General features: G+C 38.8%; 1 protein-coding gene across 2 annotated transcripts in view; it reads left to right on the top strand.

Annotated features, from left to right (window-relative positions):
* Nucleotides 1-2,633: 2,633 nt before the first annotated feature.
* The window catches only part of LOC143034003 (uncharacterized), a 71,223-nt gene continuing 53,958 nt past the window's right edge, over nucleotides 2,634-19,898 (top strand). The window contains exons 1-4 of one of the 2 annotated variants that reach the window (XM_076199824.1): nucleotides 2,634-2,846; nucleotides 5,871-6,034; nucleotides 6,251-8,408; nucleotides 17,959-18,071. In XM_076199824.1, coding sequence (XP_076055939.1) covers nucleotides 2,774-2,846; nucleotides 5,871-6,034; nucleotides 6,251-8,408; nucleotides 17,959-18,071 — 2,508 coding nt within the window. In that variant the 5' untranslated portion in view covers nucleotides 2,634-2,773. Of the gene's footprint in view, nucleotides 2,847-5,870; nucleotides 6,035-6,250; nucleotides 8,409-17,943; nucleotides 18,072-19,898 lie in introns of both variants that reach the window. The other variant, XM_076199823.1, reaches the window with a different exon arrangement.

Genomic DNA, 19,898 nt, shown 5'->3' with positions numbered 1-19,898 from the left:
TTTCTTTTCATATATTTTTCTTCATTAAGTTCCAGTTCAATCAATATGTGGTCACTTTTACCTATTGGTGTTTTATATTCAATCTTGTCCACTATTCTAGGTTCAGATGTAATTATTAAATCTAGTCTCGATGGTTCTTCTTCATTTCTATACCTAGTGTTCTCTTGTATCCATTGTGTCATTGAATGGTCAGTAATCATCTCAAGTAGAGCATTTCCCCATGAGTCATTACCACTCTTTACTGTCATTTCTTCCCAGCAGATTTCTTTGCAATTAAAGTCTCCCATCATAACTATTCTTCCTCCGTCTTCCATTATTTTAGTTAATGCTATCTTTGTGTCCTCTAACATACTTTTATGTTCACTCTCCTCCCATGAGGCTGTTTTCGGAGGCACATAATTGATCACAAATTTTCTGCTCTTCTTATCTCGGTCTTCCACTTCTATCATAATCATCTCTACTGTATTCTTTCCATATATGACACCTTTCACGTTTATATCCTTCTTAGTCAGGAACATAACTCCACCCCCTTGTTTTTTCTCTCTGTTTCTAATCCAATAATTGTATGCATCATTTCCTACACTGTTGGGTGGTAGTGGGCCTTTTAATTTTGTTTCTACAATTCCCATTATGTCCGGTTCTTTTTCTTTCAAATAATCATTCAGTTCATTCAATCCTGTTATCAATCCATCTATATTTGTGTAAGACGCTCTTAGTTTTCTGCCACTTCCATTGTGTTCTCTGTTTCCCTTATGTTTTTCTTTTGTATGTCGAACTGCTTTATTTTCATGTTCACTACTCTCCAATAGAATCTCTCTTTCTCTGACTCCGTTCTTTCCTCGTTTTTTGCCTTAGCTTCAATTCTTTTCTGCTTTTCTGCCTCTCTTTCCTCCTTATTCATTTCTCTTTTTATCCATACCTTTTTATATTGATCATTTGTTGCTAGTTTCCCTGTTTTGGATAGAATTTTCTCTGCCGTTGTTTGTGACCTGAATTTAATCTTAATTGGTCTGGTCTTATCTGTACTATATTTTCCGAGTCTGAATTTTTCCTCAATTTCCTTTATAATTTCTGGTTCATCTTCCTGGACTAATTTTAATAAACTGCTTACTCTTTCATTTTCCTCCTTGATTCTTGCGGTTCTATCTGGGTTATGTTTCTCTTCCATTCCTAATATAATTATACATTTCTTTTTGTCAGCTAATTCTCTTACTATATTCTCTTTCTGTCTCATCACTTTAATAACTGAGTCTTCATTATGTTCTTTCAATTGCTGTTTGACTATGTCAGTGAATGAAACCTTATTCCCTTCTTGGGTTGTTCTCCAATTTTTAGCTTCTTTAGCTATTGTCTCTCTGTTTTCATTACTATTCTTCTTCAATTTCTCATTCTCCTCCTTTACATTCCTTAACTGTCTTTTTAGGTCCTCTATTTCATCAGTTAAGTTTCTGTTTGCCTTCTGTAGTTGTTCCAACCTTTCATTTCTCTGGAAAATGGAGTCAACATTACCTAACCTACTTTCCAAGTCCTCGATCACCTTATCAACTCTCTCCTCTAGTCTTATCAGTCGGGGGGGGGGGGGTTGTGTCCCCCCCACCCTCTTTAAATCCCTGGAACATATTCTCGTCACTTTCTACTGTATTGCTCCTCTCTATACTTCTAATCTTTACATTTTTATTAGACATTTCATCATCGCTCAGTCTTTTGTTTACCTTTCGCTTGTCTGGCTGGGCCAAGTCTACTCCCTCCTCATTTCCTTCCATTTCCCTCAGTAATCCCTCCCCTTTTCCTCTTTCCCTACTTTCCCACTACTCCACGAGCAATTTCCCCCCCCACCCTGTAAAAACACTAGGCACTTCTCTTTGCGTTGGGATCCACAGACTTCAGTTTTCTTCAGAACGTCATCCAAGCCGTCCATTCGCTGAAGTGTGTGCGTGTGTGTGTGTGTGTGATTCACTATGGTCTTGGATCACGTGTTGGACTCACGGCAGCTATTTCCCATCCAGATGAGGGCTCAGAGCTCATATATGACCGATCTATGGGTAATCCTGTGACCTTACACGAACACTCGCACTCACTTCTCGCCCACAAGAGATGGAGTAACGACTCGCAGCGTGTGTGTATGATTCACCAATCACCATTGTCTTGGATCACGTGTTGGACTCGTGATCGACATATATTACCCTCCCGGATGAGGGTTCAGACCTCATATATGACCGATCTATGGGTAATGCTGTGACCTTACACGCACACACACACCCAACTTCCATTCCTGAGCGGGATTCGAACTCGGACCGCTGTAGCGGCGGTCGCGAACGCTACAGCTGCACCGTCGAGTGTGTGTCAATGTGTAATTCACCATTGTCTTGGATTACGTGTTGGACTCGTGATCGACAGCTACTACCCTTCCGAAAGAGAGCTCAGCGCTCATGTATATGTGTGTGTTATTCACCATGGTCTTGTATCATGTGTTTGACTCATGATCGACAGCTACGTGTGTGTGTGTGCATGATTTTTGTTTTATATCACCCTGCACTGTAGTGTGATTGGCTATAATCGTATTATAAAGTAGTTTAAAACTGTTTTACGACAGTTTGTTTTTATTCCGATGCCAGTACCGAGATTACTGTTTACACTCAGGCTTCTACGAATTTAGCTATTCCGAAACGTAATACATTACACGTAGAAAAATAATAATAAAGTGTTGTCATATTCTGGAAGTTAGTGGTACAGTATAGGAACCAGTAGACTATTTCCAAGACCTAAGTGAAGTATGTCCAGAAGAGAGAAATCCAAACGAGATCGGCTAAAGGAGGAGGAAGAAGATATTGATAAGGAGTTACAAGGTAATTGAAATACTCATTGCAAGATATATGCTAGTAACAAGCTTTGTTGTAATACTGTTAAGGGTACTGTAAAATAATGAAAATGATAGTTTGACAAGTTGTTTGTCGGCTACTCGACATTCATTTGTATCTTAGCATATTTGATAGTTGTACCAAGCCCAGTAATGGACTTTCTTTTAAGAGTTATGGAGGGAAGGAGTTCTACTCAATTTTCAGTGTGCTCCCTGGTAAATTTCAGGTTTCAGCACATTAATAAGTGCAGAATCTGCTATAATATCGAACAATACTTGCTTGAAAGAAGACCCGCTGCCAACTTACACAAATGTACAACTGCATGAGGAGGCCGCTTGCCACACCCCAGAGACATGCTCGTTTAGGAGAAGGCTCATTAAAAATGAAAGAGTAGTGTCACAGAAAAAAGAAATGGTTCAACATTTGAGGAAGGATATTCACTGACTATGACAGGAATAAACTATATTGCCTGTCCCTAAAGACCTCTGTATCTGCATTGATGACCTCCTACAGGAGGAACAACTGGTCCAGTATAGGTAGCTAGGTCAACATGAAAATGGAATTCCTGATATTTGAGCTGAAGTAGTTCTCATGGGATGCAAAATGTCGCTATGAGTATAATGCAATTTGAATTATCCATCTAGCTGTCCTAGTTCTCGAGATATTGCATTTTGAATGGAATTAAATCGGGCCTATTTTGTCCCAGGAAATCGGGCTGAAACGTGCGGTCTGACTAATCGCCGATCAAACGTAAACAATGACAGTTTTTATTGACAGGCACAATTTTATATAAAAATTTAGCATATGGTTGCATTATTTGACCTATTTTCTGTAAGATGTGTGATTTCCATGTAATTTGATCATAGAATTACGTTTTCATCCTCTGCAAAATTACCCACCACAGCTACGAATACTGTCAAATTACATGAAAATCACACATTTGAAAGAAAATAGTTTGAATAATTCAACTATATGCAAGCTATTACACTAATAACACAATAGTAACAAACTTAATAGTGTAGTTTGATCCATACCACCAGTGATCATAGATAGCGGGCAGGACGAATCGTAGCTGTGGTCCGTAATATTACGGAGGATAAAAACGTAACTTCTCTTTGATCAAATTACATAAAAATCACACATTTTAAAGAAAATAATTCAAGTAATTCAACTATAAGTCTATTACACTAATAACATAATAGTATGGTAAGAAACTTAATAGAGTGAAGTTTGATCCATACCACCAGTGATAGATAAGATGGCAGGATGGATGTTGATGTTATCCGATAATCTGACCCGATAGAAAAAAAAACTAATTAAAACCACCGATTTCTCAGCTCTACCCTAACAAGCTGCCGTTATTTTGGTATTAAAATAATCCGCGAGACTAGTAGTTTTCGTTTATTTTGGTTAGTTGCCAAAACTCTGAATTTATTTAGCTCATTTTTTACGCTGAATCATAAACCAATTTTCGATTTACTGCTGAATGCAAGCCGCCATTTTTATCTTTTGTTTTTATGTACCGACATGTAACTGATGATGTAATTGTTTGAAATTTACTACGATCGTAGTAAATACACTCGCATAACATTTGTATGAATGAAATTTCCGGCGGTATATAAGTTTGGCCATTTGCATGGTGTGCGCATAAAATGACACGCTATTGTGCTCGTCATCGACGGTGGCACCTCTGGTGGTGTTTGACCTACCTAGTATAGGAGAACTACTGTAAAATGGACCAGGAGGAAGTTCACCCACTTTAATGGAGGAAGCCTGACATTACCAGCACAGAGCAATGGTTTCATAAACATAAATGAGAAATTAACTGAAAACCAGGAGTTACTAAACTTAAAGCAAGCCACAGAAAGGTAGCAGAAGAGCTTAGAGATGGCCCCACCATCACCATCAGAAAAGCAGACAAAGCTGCCTGCTACATGATCATCAGCATGTGAGAGTACTTGTCTAAGATTGACTATTTTGTAAGACTACACCAAATTTAAGAAAATAAACATAAGCCCCATCAAGGCCTTAAAAGCTAAAATCAACAGAATCAATAATGCATTAAGGCCAAAAACGGAGCCATAAAACCTAAACACATTAGTGAATACTCCCCCAGGATATCTGTACAGCACAGTGAAAACCCACAAGAAAAACAACATTCTCTGCCCTATCATCAGCCAGATACCCATTCCAACCTACCATCTGAAAAAAAAAACCTCATTCCTTTCATATCTATGATTACAGCCTCCAATCCTCTACCACCTTCCTTCCTCACCCATCTACATGAGAACTGTCCAAGAGGAAGCATAGCATCACTGGACAGAGACCCTCTTCACTGCTGTCCCAGTTGATTGCGCCATCGACTATATTATCAGTGAAATTTATCTCAGGAATGGAGAGCCCAGACTTGACATCTCCCAACAACTCATGTTCCAGATCTGTACTGAGGAAGCCCCTTTTATTTCCCCCCAGAGGACATCTATATAGGTTTAAAGAGAGACTTTCAACAGAATACAAAACCTGTGATCTATACAAGGTATGTGGATAATATCTTCACCTAATATGAAGATTCTGATGAGAGAAATGCCCTCCAACAGACCCTATATTGCATCTTGGGACTGAACTTCACTGTAGAAGAGAGCAGCCAGAAATATATTTTATGTATTCTCTTTTTTGAGAGAGTTGAATGTTTATTAATCCCTATCATATCCAAACATGATTTATATGTATTGTATGTCACTTTATTCCTTCAAAAGTGAAAATTCAACTCTGGAGTTGCAGAGTGGAGACAAGGGTAGGGGGGGGGGTAACCAACCTTGTGTATCTGAATACTTTCCAGATCCAAACACCCTGTGGCCCAGTTCCTTCAGCTAAAGGACGGATTACTGTATCATGTTTATGGGATTTTCAGTGCACTACTGAAGTTTTTTAAATATTTGATTACCCAAATTAGAAGGCAGGTAACTACTTGTACTAAAGCCCAGCACTTCTTAGTTGTATCACTCTTTTCAGTACTTGGTTTATGGGAACCTCAACAGAGTTTGACAGAAAAGAAAAATCTTTTTGCACTTGTTGTTGAATCACGAGAGACAGCTGAGCAAGAAGAAGAACAAAGGAAAAATAGACAGAAAGAAGAGAAGTATTTGGAGACACTCTTGAACAAGTCAGGAGAGCAGGTATATTTTGAAAAAGTGTGTGTGTTGGAATGGCTAGTGTATGTTGTATAGTTTTGTAGCATATTTTTTTAAGTTTAGTTGGTTTTTGCATGGAGCCGAGTTTTATATTTATTCTGTTTTATGGCAATAATGGTTATTTTTATTGTTAAAATTAAGCTGTTTATTTTTGTATCTCTTACTATCAGACTAGAACACAGGGTATCCTTTTATTTACAGGATGTTGAAGTTATAGAAGATAAAAAGGAAATCACAGAAGAAAATTTATCAAGCTTTAGTCAAAATTCAGCAAAGAATAATACAAAACCCAAAAGTGAAGAAGAGGCTGTAGAAGAAACTGAATCCTTCCTTACTGTTGACGAAGAGGCTCCCAACAACTTTTCTGATAATGATATTTTCATTGAGTCCCAGATCTGTAGGCAAGGAGATACATCAACTATAGCTAAAAAAGATGGAAGACAAATTGAATTGCAGGAGCAATTTGAACAAAGTCATGAAAATATGAAAGAAATTTCTCTATCTAAGAAAAGTTCACTTCATTATTCAAAAGACAAGGGACCTAATAATGGCAGAGGATACACTAAAAGATATGTAACTGACAATATAGAAATGGAACAATCATTTCAGAAGAACAGTCTTTGTATTGGCTCACAGAGGAACTCACAAATAAGTGACAATAATTCTCAAAGAAGTGGAAAAGACGGTTTTGACATTCAGTCTTCAGTCACAGGTATGGACCAGGATTCTGAGACCGTTTGTGAGAGTAATTCAGAGTCTTTACTTGATAGTGAAATGTCTCAATCACTAAAGCACACTAAATTGTACAAATCACAAGAAGAAAAATTGGAAATAAGAAAAGATGCACAAGAAGATTACATGTTGGGTACAAGTATTAAGGAGAGCAGAGAAGTTTCACCATCATTATTTGAAGAAATAAGAGATGAAGTTCTTGAGTTGCCAAGTGGTAAAATTGGATTATCAAAAACAAAGACGCTGAGTACAAATGCTAGGAGGTGTATTAGTCATTGTAAGAGTGATGTGATTGACAGTGGTAAATCAGAGAACAGTGAATTCCATCAAGATGATGGTGAAGGTGATGATGATGATGATGATGATGATGATGATGATGATGATGAAACAGACATAGATGTAGAAAGTGAAGATCAGTTGCCAAAGGCCACTTCTAAGAATGACATAAAAATGAATATTAATGTATTTTGTCCTGGTGAGATTGTAAACAAAAAATTAAGAATTAAAGGATTAAGGTCTGAAGCTAACAGATTTGCATATTTCAAGTCTGATAAAGAAACTATTGAAGATTGCAAAAACAGGATATTATGCTTGATTAATGACTACTTCAAGACTTTGGAGGAATATCAGACATGCATACAAAGTAAAATTAAGTGGGGGACTCCAGTTCTTCCAAGCAAGAGGTCTGAAAATTTAGTAGAGGCAGAGAAAACAGATGAAGGCAAAAAAAGATGGAAGTTCCGAAGGCACGGAGGTTTAGAGGAAGCCAGAGAACAAGAGGATAAGGATTCAAACAAAAAGATAGGTGATGATGATGTGGATGTAATGCAAGGTGACAATATGACTCCGCAGTGGGAAAGAACTCATCCTAAACAGAGAACATATCTTCCTGACTTAGGAAATGATGTTTCAGTTTGTAGAATTAAAAGAAAGATTCCTACTCCTGAAAAGCTCAGGTTTGGTGGTAATCAGGAGAACTCTGAGGAATGTGAATCAACAGGTTTAGATTGGGTATTATCAAAGAGAAAGCATTTGGGTGAGAGGATTCTTTCTGTTGGAGACACAGCAGATGACAGTGCAGAGGAATTTCTTCCTATGGGAAAAAAAGAAGAGATGAGCATGAGTACAGCCAGAAATCTCACCAGTGAGCCTCTATATCAAGTGCCTTCTAAGAATATTAAAGGAGAATGTGGAAGTGGTGGTGCATTGGAAGAGAATAAAAGAAATACTCTTCGAAGAGATAGTTCAGACTTGGCAGTTCCCTCCACATCAGGCTTACAAACACAGAATTCCTACATAAAGAGTGGTGAAGATGAGCTTGTGGTAAGGAAGAGCATGAGTGCCAAGAGAAAGCTATCACTACAAGGAAAACAGAGTAAAGATTCTGGAGCCAAGAAGGTAAAGTTGTCAGACACTGCTTTGACCCAACAAACAGAGCAACCCAGTGAACCTTCCCTTCAGCCTTTACAGGAAGAAGATGTTGAATTTTTATCTGATATGGAATTTTGTACATTACGGAAGCCAATGCCGAAGCAAAATCCAAGAAGAAATGGTAAAAAAGAGGTTGTGCTCCATCCTGGACCTGCAAAATGGAGAAAGCACAGACAACAAGAAACAGATAAAATCGGTAAGTTCAGAATATAAAAAATTGTGTTTAGTAGTGGAGCCTCTTGTTAGGTAGTATTTTTGTACATACATATACCAAGTGCTTTTTCCCCCTTACAAGGGAGGTAGCCAAAAAGGAAAAGGCATAAAATCATTCCCACCCATTCCATCCCTGAATACACTCCACACCCCTCCACCCTCCCTCTTATCTTAGCACCTCTTGGATGACGGGTCATCCCTGCACCTTGTCCACTGCCCTGGGTCAGAAGCAGTGTCCCAAGTCACGGCACATCCACAGCAAGGCCGCTTCATTAACCTCTTCACTCCGGGGCACATCGCACGTCTGGCAGCATTAGCTGCCCGACGTGCGATGTTGCGTCATAATAATCGCATTATAAAAAATAAAGTCAGTGTTCAATCATTTGTTCTCTTTCACCCGTGTATTTTGATAACCATAGAAAATATGATGAAGCCAGTTTAGAGAGAATGGAGGTTGCGTAGGTACGACTACAATAAATATAATCAAGATGCCGACGTCAGCATCATCGAGTACCCACTTGCTCCTCATGCCGCCTACGTAGGCGTCACCGTATGGAAGTGGTTAAATCGGTGACCCCCCCTCTCCGTCCCCCCATGCATAAAAGGAGAAGACGGGAAGAAATCCCTTTGGGCTGCGTCAAATTTTGCTCACACATACTACCTCACCCCCATACTACATCATCCATATACAACCATTCTCCATTCACCCCTGTTTTCTGTCCTCTCCCATCCTTCCTCAACAGACATTCCCCTCTTCCCCAAAGCCCCCTTCACCCCATCCATCCACCTCATCCTAGGACGTCCCCTCATGTTCACTCCCTCCACATCTGCCTTCCATACCTCTTTCTTCACTCATTCTTTCCATGTGTCCAAACCATTCTAATACTCTCTCATCAACCCTATCTCCCAACTCCCTTTCCACTCCTGTTCTCCTCCTCACCTCCTCATTTCTCACTCTATCTAGCCTAGTAACCCCCATCATACTTCTCAGACACCTCATCTCAAACACATTCAAACTCCTTCGCTCTTCCTCTCTTATGTTCCATGTTTCTGCCACATACAGTGCTGTTGGCACAATCACTCCTTCATATAGTCTCCTCTTAGCATCCATTCCCAAATGTCTATTCCTCATTACACTTTTTAATCCACCAAGGCATTTACTCGCTTCTCTCAATCTACATTCTACCTCCACCTTCACTCCACCTTTTCCTGCCACATTTGCACCCAAGTATCTAAAACTATCCACTTCCTCCAGTCGCTCTCCCTTTATGCTCGCTTCCAGTCTACTGCCACTTTCACCCCTTGTACATCTCATCACCTTATTTTTACCCACATTTATCTTTAGCTTTCTTCTATCACACACTCTCCCAAACTCTGTCACCAACTTCCTCAATCCCTCCTCCGATCCTGCCACAAGCGCAGTGTTGTCCGCAAACAACAGCTGGCTCACCTCCCACTTTTCTCCATTTTCTTTAACCATCTCCAATCCCTGACCCACTACCCTTGCATTTACCTCTTGCACTACCCCATCCATGTATAAGTTGAACAGCCAGGGCGACATAACGCATCCTTGACAAAGTCCCACCTTTACCTCGAACCACTCACTCTCTCTCTCCATTTCTAATCTTGACACAAGCTCTACTACTCTCATAAAAACTCTTGACAGCTCCCAGAAGCTTTCCTCCTATCCCGTATATCTGCATAACCTCCCACAGTGCCTTTCTGTCTACCCTATCGTAAGCCTTTTCCAGATCCATAAAAGCCCAAAAAACACATCCTTCCCCTTTCCTATAGCTTTCTCACATATCTGTCTTACCACAAAGATCTGATCTACACAACCTCTACCCATCCTAAATCCACGCTGTTCCTCACCAATTACTCCCTCTGTTCCTCTCCTAATCCTCTCAATCAAGATCCTCCCATAAGCCTTCCGAACTACACTTAACAAGCTAATCCCTCTGAAACTACTACATTCACACTTGTCCCCTTTTCCCTTGTAAAGTGGAACTATACAGGCACTCCTCCAGTCCTCCGGCACTCTACTCTCTCTCCAACAAACATCAAATAACCTCACCATCCAGTCCACCATCACTGTACTTCCTTTTTTTAGACACTTTGCATGGCATCCATCCAGAGTAGGTGCCTTACCTGCTTTCATCATCTTAACAAATGCCTTCACTTCATCCTTCCTTACTTCTCCTCCATTTTCCTCACTCATCACGGTCATTTTCTTAGCATTTCCCACTGCATCTATCTTTCCCTCCTTATCCTCCATCACATTTAGCAACTCCCTAAAATATTCTGCCCATCTTCCCCTTACTGCCTTCTCTTCCATTATCATCTCTCCATCTGCACCTTTTACCTTTTCTTCTCTACTTGATTTGCCTCCTCTTCCTCTCTTAATTTCTTTCCAAAACATCTTTTTATTACTTTCAAAATTTTCTGTCATACTCTTACGTCATACTCTTACCCCATTTCACATCTCTCCTCTTTGCCTCCTTTACCTTTTTCTTTACTTCTCTTTTCTTTTCTTTGTACCTCTCATATGACTCTCTCGTCCTATTTTGTAACCAATCTGTGAAAGCTCGCTTCTTCTCTTCTACAACCTTCTTTGTTTCCTCATCCCACCATTCACTACCCTTCCTTCTATTTCGTCCTGTCCTTCTTGTTCCACACACCATCCTTGCACACTTTGTGACTCCCTCCTTGAACCATCCCCATTCCTCCTCCACACCTAGCTCTACTCTATCCTTCACTCCCACTCCTCCTTCAGCATCTTCTTGTACTCCTCCTTTTCCTTCTCATTCAAAGAGTTCACTCTAAGCACCTCCCTACCTTTTGCCCCTTTCCTCTTTCTCCATCTATCCTCCGCTCTCAACTTACCTTCCACCAAAAAATGATCTGATATTCCCCCACCCTCTCCCCTTAGCACATGTACATCCTTAACTCTTCCTATCATAATCCTATTTACCACTACATAATCCATTAATGGTCTATCTACCACCCTTCCATCCACCACTCTCTCCCATGTGTACTTATGCTTGACTTTCTTCCAAAACACTGTATTTGCTATCATCAACTCTCTAGACACATTTCCACCATCAACTCTCCACTATGATTCTTTCCTGGAACTCCACATTTCCCAACCACTCCATCAATTGGACCATTTCCTACCCTAGCATTAAGGTCTCCCAGTACTATTACATTGACATTTCTCCCTAAATCCTCTATGCACTCATTTAAATCTATCCAAAAGGCCTCCCTTTCTTCTACACTCTTCTCACTGCCAGGCCCATATGCACTTACAAAGACCCACATCTCCTTTCCTTGTTTCACCTTCATCCACATTATCCTTGAGGAAACCTCCTTCCACTCCACTACACATTTACCTATCTCTTCACTTACTAGAATAGCCACCCCTTCCCTCCCTCGCCCTCTCTTCACTCCTGATAACCTCCCACTTACACTCCTAAACTTACACTCACCCTTCCCTTTCAACTTAAATTCACTCAAAGCCAACACATCCATCTTTCTTCTCACAAACGTACTACCTATCTCTTCCCTTTTACTCTCATCTGTACCACATCCATACACATTAAAAGACCCAAACCTCAGGGTGCTGGTCAGAAAACTCCTAGACCCTCTTATGCCTTTACTTTTTCTTTTAGGAATGTCCCCTGTGGGGCTACAAGGAGAAGGATGCCTAGTCCCAATCCCCATCCCTTTCTTCTCACCTCTTAGGATCCAAGTGGAAATACTTGGTGGCAGTATTCTTTTCCCCCACAGGGAATTCCCCCACCACAGAAAATGAATACTCAGAGAAATGGTACAGGACAGCAGCAAGGGGTTGGGGGACAGCATAACGGAGGGACAGTCGTAGTGTAAATGTGTCATCATTTCTGTATGAACAGAGATTTCCTCTATCATAGACAAAATGATGTGTGGCTCTGGTCTGTAGGGGTGCCCCATATAGACCCTAAAGTATCAACTGCATGCTACTTTGCCACAATAACAAGCAGCCAATACCTCTTGAGTTTCACTGACTGGAAACCTGCATCCCAGGAGTGGTTAACAGTAGTCCTTGAGCTCTCCCATAGATATCTCTGGAAAGGAACTTTGGATTATTTCCTGTCCTGTAATAGTGTATTTATTTACCTAGTTGTATCTTACGGGAAAGGGGAGCTAAGCTCGTGGTGTCCCATCTTTTGTATCTTTCCATATCCAGTATGCTCTTAAATTCTTGTATTGTTTTTGCACACACTGATTTTTTCATCCAGTGTGTTCCATACATCTACCACTCAGGGGGGAAAGCTGTTCTTTTTCAGGTCCCTTCTATAATTGTCCTTTTTAAGCTTCTTTCCATGTCCTCTTGTCAAGGATTCCCATGCCCTTCATAATTCTAGATGGTCAACAAATCACCTTTTTCTCTCTTCTCTTCCAGAGTCGGCAACTCCAATTTTAACACTTTCTTCATATGGGAGTTTTGATAGTTTTGGGGCCATCCTCGTAGCGGCTCTCTGGATTCTCTCGATCTTCTTTATATACTGTATATCATTAAAATTTGCAGCAGCTTCTGCGTTCACGAGTTTTTTGCTGACATTCTTGACTTTTCTTATGCTGGCGCGCTGTGTTGTGCTAAATTCTCTAATTACGTGGCCAAATAGCATTGGTAGTATAGGTAAAGTCATGGGAATTATCTTCTTAATTTTGATGCAGAGCTTCCGCCTAACAGTTAGGCATCTTCAGTGCTAATGAGTACAGTGTGTGGGAGATGATTATATATACACAATACACAGATCACAAACACTATAGTGCTGATCCAGTTGACCAATCAGGAAACAGGACATGTAGCGCCACCCTCGGGCCAAGCAGCCTTGAGCCTAAAGCGGAGCTCGATGTCTTTTGATGTGGGGATAGTGAATGGGTCCGGAGTCTGTCTGTTCATGGTACGGTTTTTATCTTTTATGTATATGGCTTCTAGGATATGAAGGCGTATGTGGTTTGTTTCTGTCTGTAAAATAGTGATGCCCTCCTCCAAATTCTTTCTTGTCAGTGGGATCTGATGTACATCTTCATGGTGTCACTTGATAGTGCCATTGGAGAGGTGAAGGGTGAGACGCCTCGTGAGCTTCGTTGTAGTCATCCCTATGTATGTTTCATTGAGGGCTTCACAGTTCCCTTTTCTGCAGGAGTATTAATACATGAGATGGCTACATTGAAGTTCTGGTGTCCTCTGGCAGGGGTTGTTCTTAACCACTTCCATAGGGTGATGCCTACGCAGGCGGCATGAGGAGCAAGTGGGTACTCGATGATGCCGACATCGGCATCTTGATTATATTTATTGTAGTCGTACCTACGTAATTTCCATTCTCTCTCAACTGGCTTCATCAATTTTCTATGGTTATCAAAATACACGGGTGAAAGAGAACGAACGATTGAGCACTGACTTTATTATTTATAATGCGATTATTATGACGCGACATCGCACGTCAGGCAGGTAATGCTGCCAGACGTGCGGTGTGCCCCGGAGTGAAGAGGTTAATAAGGAGTTGGGATGTCTTCATGTTTTTATATAAAAACATGAAGACATCCCAACTCCTTGTTAAGAACAAGCCCTTCTTCCCAGTTGGAGAATTTTTCTCTAATTATAACTCATTTTCCTCCCAATCAGGAAGTCTTTCATCCATTCCAATAATTTTCCTCTGATGCCACCTTTTGACTCTTATCTTCTTTATAAGTTCCCTATGTGGTACCTTATCAAATGCCTTTTGCAGGTCCAGAAAAGCATAGTCTGCCCACCCATCTCTTTCTTGTATTATGTCTATTAATCTTGAGTAGAAGCAGATCAAATTTGTTGTACATGATCTCCCTTGTCTGAATCCAAATTGATTTGGATTCAGTATAGGTTTTTCTTCCAAGTATTTAACCCATCTGTTTTTGACAACTCTTTCACAAATTTTTGCTATTGTGCTTGTAGGTGAGACTGGTCTGTAGTTAGATGAATCTTCCTTATCACCTCCCTTATAGATTGGTACGATGTTTGCCTTCTTCCAGTCCAGTGGCACTTTTCCTTCTCTAAGTGAGAATTTAATTATATTATATATTTTGTCAGTTAATTCTTCCATACATTCTTTCAGTATCCAGTTTGCAATTCCGTCTGGGCCATGTAATTTTCTGACATCAAGGGTTTTAATTTGGTCACTGATTTCTTTTTGTGTTACAATTATTTCTTTCATTGCTGGGGGTAATTCTCTCTCTTTTTCTACACAGTTAGGCAAGTTTTCTATTGTGAATTCTGATCTAAAGTGGTTGTTCATAATTTCAGCCATTTCCAGTTCTTCTGTATATTCATTTTTGTCTTGGCACAGCTTTTCTATTTCTTGTTTGTTTTTCAGTTTTCCATTTATATACTTGTAAAATAGTTTGGGTTCTTCCTTACATTTGTCTTTTATCTTTTTTTTCATAGTTTCTCTTTTCATCACTGCATATTTTTACATATTTGTTTCTTAGTTTGATGTACATTTGCCATTTGCTTGGTTTCTATCTCTTTTCCATTTTTTCCAAGCTTTGTCTCTTTTGTCCTTAGCTTCACTACATGTTTTGTTGTACCAGCTTTTTTATGTATGTGTTTTCTATTTTTTTTTGTGGTACATGTTTGTTCACTCCATTATGAATTTCTTTTAGTATGTTCCATTTTTCTTCTATCCCTGTATCTTCGTTTTGGAATTTTTCCCAGTTTGCATTGCGAAAGAATGTTTTAAGTTTCTCAAAGTTTGTTCTGTTATACATTGGTCTTCCTATTCTATGTTTATCATTTTTGCTTTGATCCATTTGTTCTTTCAATTCCATTTCTATTAGTACGTGGTCACTTTTTCCTATCGGAGTTTTGTAATCAATTTTTTCGACAATCTCAGGTTCTGTTGTAAGTATTAAGTCTAATTTTGAGGGTTCTTCATTTCCTCTATATCTAGTATTTTCTCTAATCCACTGGGTCATTGTGTATTCAATGGTCAAGTCAAGGAGGACATTGCCCCAGTGTTCCTCTCCCCCCTTCACTGTCATTTCTTCCCAACATATTTCTTTTGGATTAAAGCCTCCCATAATTACTGCATTTCCTCCATCCTTGAGTATTTCAATTGATTCATCTTTTGTATCTTCTAGTAACTTGGAATGATCCCTTTCTGTCCAGGCTTGTGTTTTGGGGGGCACATATACCACTGCAAATTTTCTTTTCTTCATTTGTTTGCCTTCGACTTGTATCATAATTGATTCTACATTATTTTTTCCTTCAGTTATTTTTGTTACATTTAAATCTTTCTTGGTCAAAATTAGAACTACTCCGCCCTGTTTGTTCTTTCTATTCTTTGTCCAATAGTTGTATAAACTTTGTCCCACAGTGTAGGGTGTTAGGGTGTACTTTAATTTAGTTTCCACTATTCCTATTATGTCTGGTTCTTCTAAGACTAGATAATCGTTTAATTCATTTATTCCTGAGATTATTCCATCTATATTAGTATAAGCTATTTTTAGTTGTTGTTTTTCTCCTCTTCTTTCTATATATCTTTTTCTCAGCCTCATATCTATCACTCTCCAAAAAAACTCATTTTTTTCCTTTTTAGTTCTTTACTCATTTTTTTGTTCGCCTCGTTCTTAAGTTCTTTTTCTTTCTCTTTTTCTTCCTCACTCATTTCTTTTTTTATCCATATATTTTTGTACTGTTCGCTATTTGCTAATCTTACTGTTCTAGATAATATTTCTTCTGCACTTGTTTGAGATCTTATGTGGACCTTCAGCTTAGAGATTTTTAGTTTCTTTTTAGCCCCTACTGTGTCTTTACTGTGGAAAGGGAGGTTGTGGCTTCATTATCTGTTTATATTTTACACAATTATTTTCTTTTTTTTCTGGTATGTTAGGCTTGAAGATATTTTTGGAGAAATGCTTGGTGATGTTGGTATTTTGTCTTGTGTTGCACATTGCTTCATGAGTATGTGGGGGAGGGTTGATTCAGTTTTAAGTTTTTGATGATTTTTACTGCTCCCACATTTTTCTGTTGTCAGTTTTTCCATTATTTTGTTTGTTAGTTTTTCCCAGTTTCCTTTTTGTTACTGTTTAATTGCCAGATTACTTCAGATTTTTTCTTTTCTCTAAGGTTGTGTTTCTTTTTTAGATTATTCATTGTTTTCTTTGATGATGCGATCTCATGTGTGAAGTTGGGGTTGAATTTTTTCTGAGGCCTTTGGGATTTGTTCTTTTGACTTGCTTTCAGGATGGTAGTTACTATTTTGTTGACTACTGTATCTAAGGATGGGTATTATTCTATTTCAGAGTATTCTAGCTCATCTCTATAAGTGCTTCTCAGAGTGGGGTGTATGCCCCATAGGTGGGCAGTTAATTTTTTCAGGTGGGCAGTTAATTTTTTCAGGTGGGCAATATGATTTTTATGGGGGGCAATTGAGGGCAACTAAGTCTGGGTATTTTTTTTATTTTTTTTTTTTTATGCCTTGTTCTTTTGAAGTGTTTTTTCAGCTGAAGGGGAGTTTTATTTTTCAAATTATGAGAATTGTATATCACCACATGGGAGACATTGGGATTTTAAAGGTGATTAGGTGGTGGGGGATAATGGCCAAAAAGAAAAAGGTTGAGAACCTGGCCTATATCTTCCAAGTACTCTTGCAAGTTTGTTTTTTGATAGTTTATAAATGATGTCTTGATCATGAGTTATATTTTCTCTCAAATAATAGATCTTGAATGGTTTCCTTTGTAGTTTAAGTTTGTAGGTAAGTTGAACACATTGTTATGTCAGGGAATGTTGGTTAATGATTATTTTGGAGAGGTTGTTTAGGGGGTTGTTTCTGAAATTTAATATGTTTCAGTTGGGCAGTTGTTCTAGTATTTTATGTCCTCTTTGTTCTACTGTTTGTGTTTTAAACCAGATTGGATGATGTGCATTCAGATGACCTGTCTGTATGTTGTTTGTGAATGAGTTGAGTGATTGGAGTTATGGGATGAAGCCTTATGGGGTAGATAATGATGATGATGACATTCCCAAGGCAGGTCTGGTTGAGCAGCCCCACCATGACTGGAATGGGTTTTTCCCTGAAATCCCTTATAGAGTGTATGTTATGTAGTTGGCATGTGTAATTGTGTAAAATGCAGTCTTCTATATCATGTTGAATAGTATGGGGTAAAGTGTTAATCACAGCTATATGTTAATAGTTGTATTGAGGTGCTTTCAAATGTCACTCCAGTCATGACTATGTATCAGCAAAAGTAACGACCATTGGCTGATTGCCTCACCTTGTAATGAATATGTGGCCAAAAATAGGGATAAAGAGCAACTATGGTATTAGCAGCTTTCATTGTACTTTAAATTTTCTCTGATATTTTGGCTCATACCCACTGAATCATAAGTTTTGGTATTACCTCTTAATGATGTTTAAAATTGTCCTCTTTCCTTGAATGTTTTACTGATTTCTTTAATGTTGAACACTTTCTTTTCTACCAACTGTTATTTATAGTGATAGCTTTGTCAGGGGACAAAGCTGAAACTGATGGGAGTGGGAGGTCCAAGAGTCTGGAAGAAGAAGCACAAGCTGGGTTTTCTGGCAGCAGAGGTTCAGAGGACCAGCATGAGAGGGAGGCACAGGTAAGATGAACTGACAGTGGAATGTCAATATTTTATCTTTTAACATATATTAGTTTGAATATAATTATAATTTCAGTCCAGTGCCAGCCCTTAGTTTAATCAAATTGCATGGCAGTGGCTGTAATGTACCATCATCTTGATGGGGATAATCTGTGTAGTTGTATCATTTTTAGTCTAGGGGTGCTCAGTCAAAGTCACCAAGCATTATTTATAATGTAGTTATAGGTATGCTTTTGTATTGAATCTCTGAAATAGGATTGTATTATACCATTTAACACTCAGTTGATGTTGATAAAGGAATACAGTGTCAGGCAGTCTTTGCAGAAATAGTTCCAAGATTAATATTTGTTGTCCCAGTAGGCCCTTATTTAACTTGAGAGATGTGCCTTTGCATTTTTTATTGCATTAGATGAATGTATTTTCCCATTCAAAGGGTAACCCAGGTACAATTTTGCATTTTCTCTTTTGTAATGTTGTCTGTTTTCATGAGAACTATGTTTAAAATAGAATATTTATCTCAAAAGTACTATTTGAGGGGCTTTTTGATGAAAATATTAATTGTCTGCTAATCTACATTCTAAAACACAACATACAGCACCATCTTTTGGTATTAGTTCCAATGATGCCATGAGTTGTGTGCCAACCCAAGCATACTGTAGCAAAACAGATGATGTTCACTGATATTGAGAGTTTTCCATCATCTTTTGAGAATATTCTTGACTGCCTAGATATCTCTTGATAACAGCCAAGGTGTGTGGATAGATGGTATAATTATGGGCTATCACTTTGAAGTGGAATATCTCTCTAAAGAAATTTTCATATTGGCACACAGAAAAAGCCAAGGTAGTGTATGTGACACATTCAATATTTTTGCTATGTGCTCATACACAATTCTGCTGTATGATCATACTACACCTCCTAGATGCCACAAGCTTTAAACTATGATGCATATAACATAATATTGATATTTTTTTCATCTCCACCCAAGTGTGCTAGTAAAAAGGCTAATTATAGTGATTTGGTACTACTAGATAAAACTAATTCTTCTTTACACGTAGGGCCCTCACATGGGGGGGATACATATGCCTTGGGGCAGCACATTTAGGGGGCAGCAATTCTAGTCAGGACAAGCTGCCCACAAGGCTGACAGAATAATTATAATAAAAAAAAAAGGTCAAAGAAGCCCTGAATATATTACTGTAATATACAAATTTTGCATTAGAATCAACAGAATATGAAATATTTCTCCCTTATCCTTTCTGCAATAGGGACATTAAATACAATTTTTAAAATCTGTTTAATCATTTTGCAAGCCTATAGCTATAATAATGGTGGAGATGGGAAGTGGTGATGGGGGGAGCGTCACTGAGAACTTTGCCCTGGAGCAGCACTTAGGCATGTAAAGGCTCTGTTAAATGACAAGTTAGATACATAATTTTAGGTTATTTATACACTGTATAAAAAGAAAGCTTCACTGCAAGTATCATTAACCTCTTCACTCTGGGGCACATCGCACGTCTGGCATCATTAGCTGCCCGACATGCGATGTTGCGTCATAATAACCGCATTATAAAAAATAAAGTCAGTGCTCAATCGTTCGTTCTCTTTCACCCGTGAATTTTGATAACCATAGAAATATGATGAAGCCAGTTTAGAGAGAATGGAGGTTGCATAGGTACGACTACAATAAATATAATCAAGATCCCGATGTCTGCATCATCGCGTACCCACTTGCTCCTCATGACGCCTATGTAGGCGTCACCGTATGGAAGCGGTTAAGAACATACCCATCAGTTTTAGCAAATGACAAGTATATTGTACATTTAT

This window comes from Oratosquilla oratoria, chromosome 16 (genome assembly GCF_046742065.1).
Source record: "Oratosquilla oratoria isolate Oo_2021 chromosome 16, ASM4674206v1, whole genome shotgun sequence".
Classification (NCBI taxonomy): Eukaryota; Metazoa; Arthropoda; class Malacostraca; order Stomatopoda; family Squillidae; genus Oratosquilla; species Oratosquilla oratoria.
The sequence above is the reverse complement of the archived record's forward strand: the minus strand, read 5'-3'. Positions and strand labels throughout refer to the sequence as shown.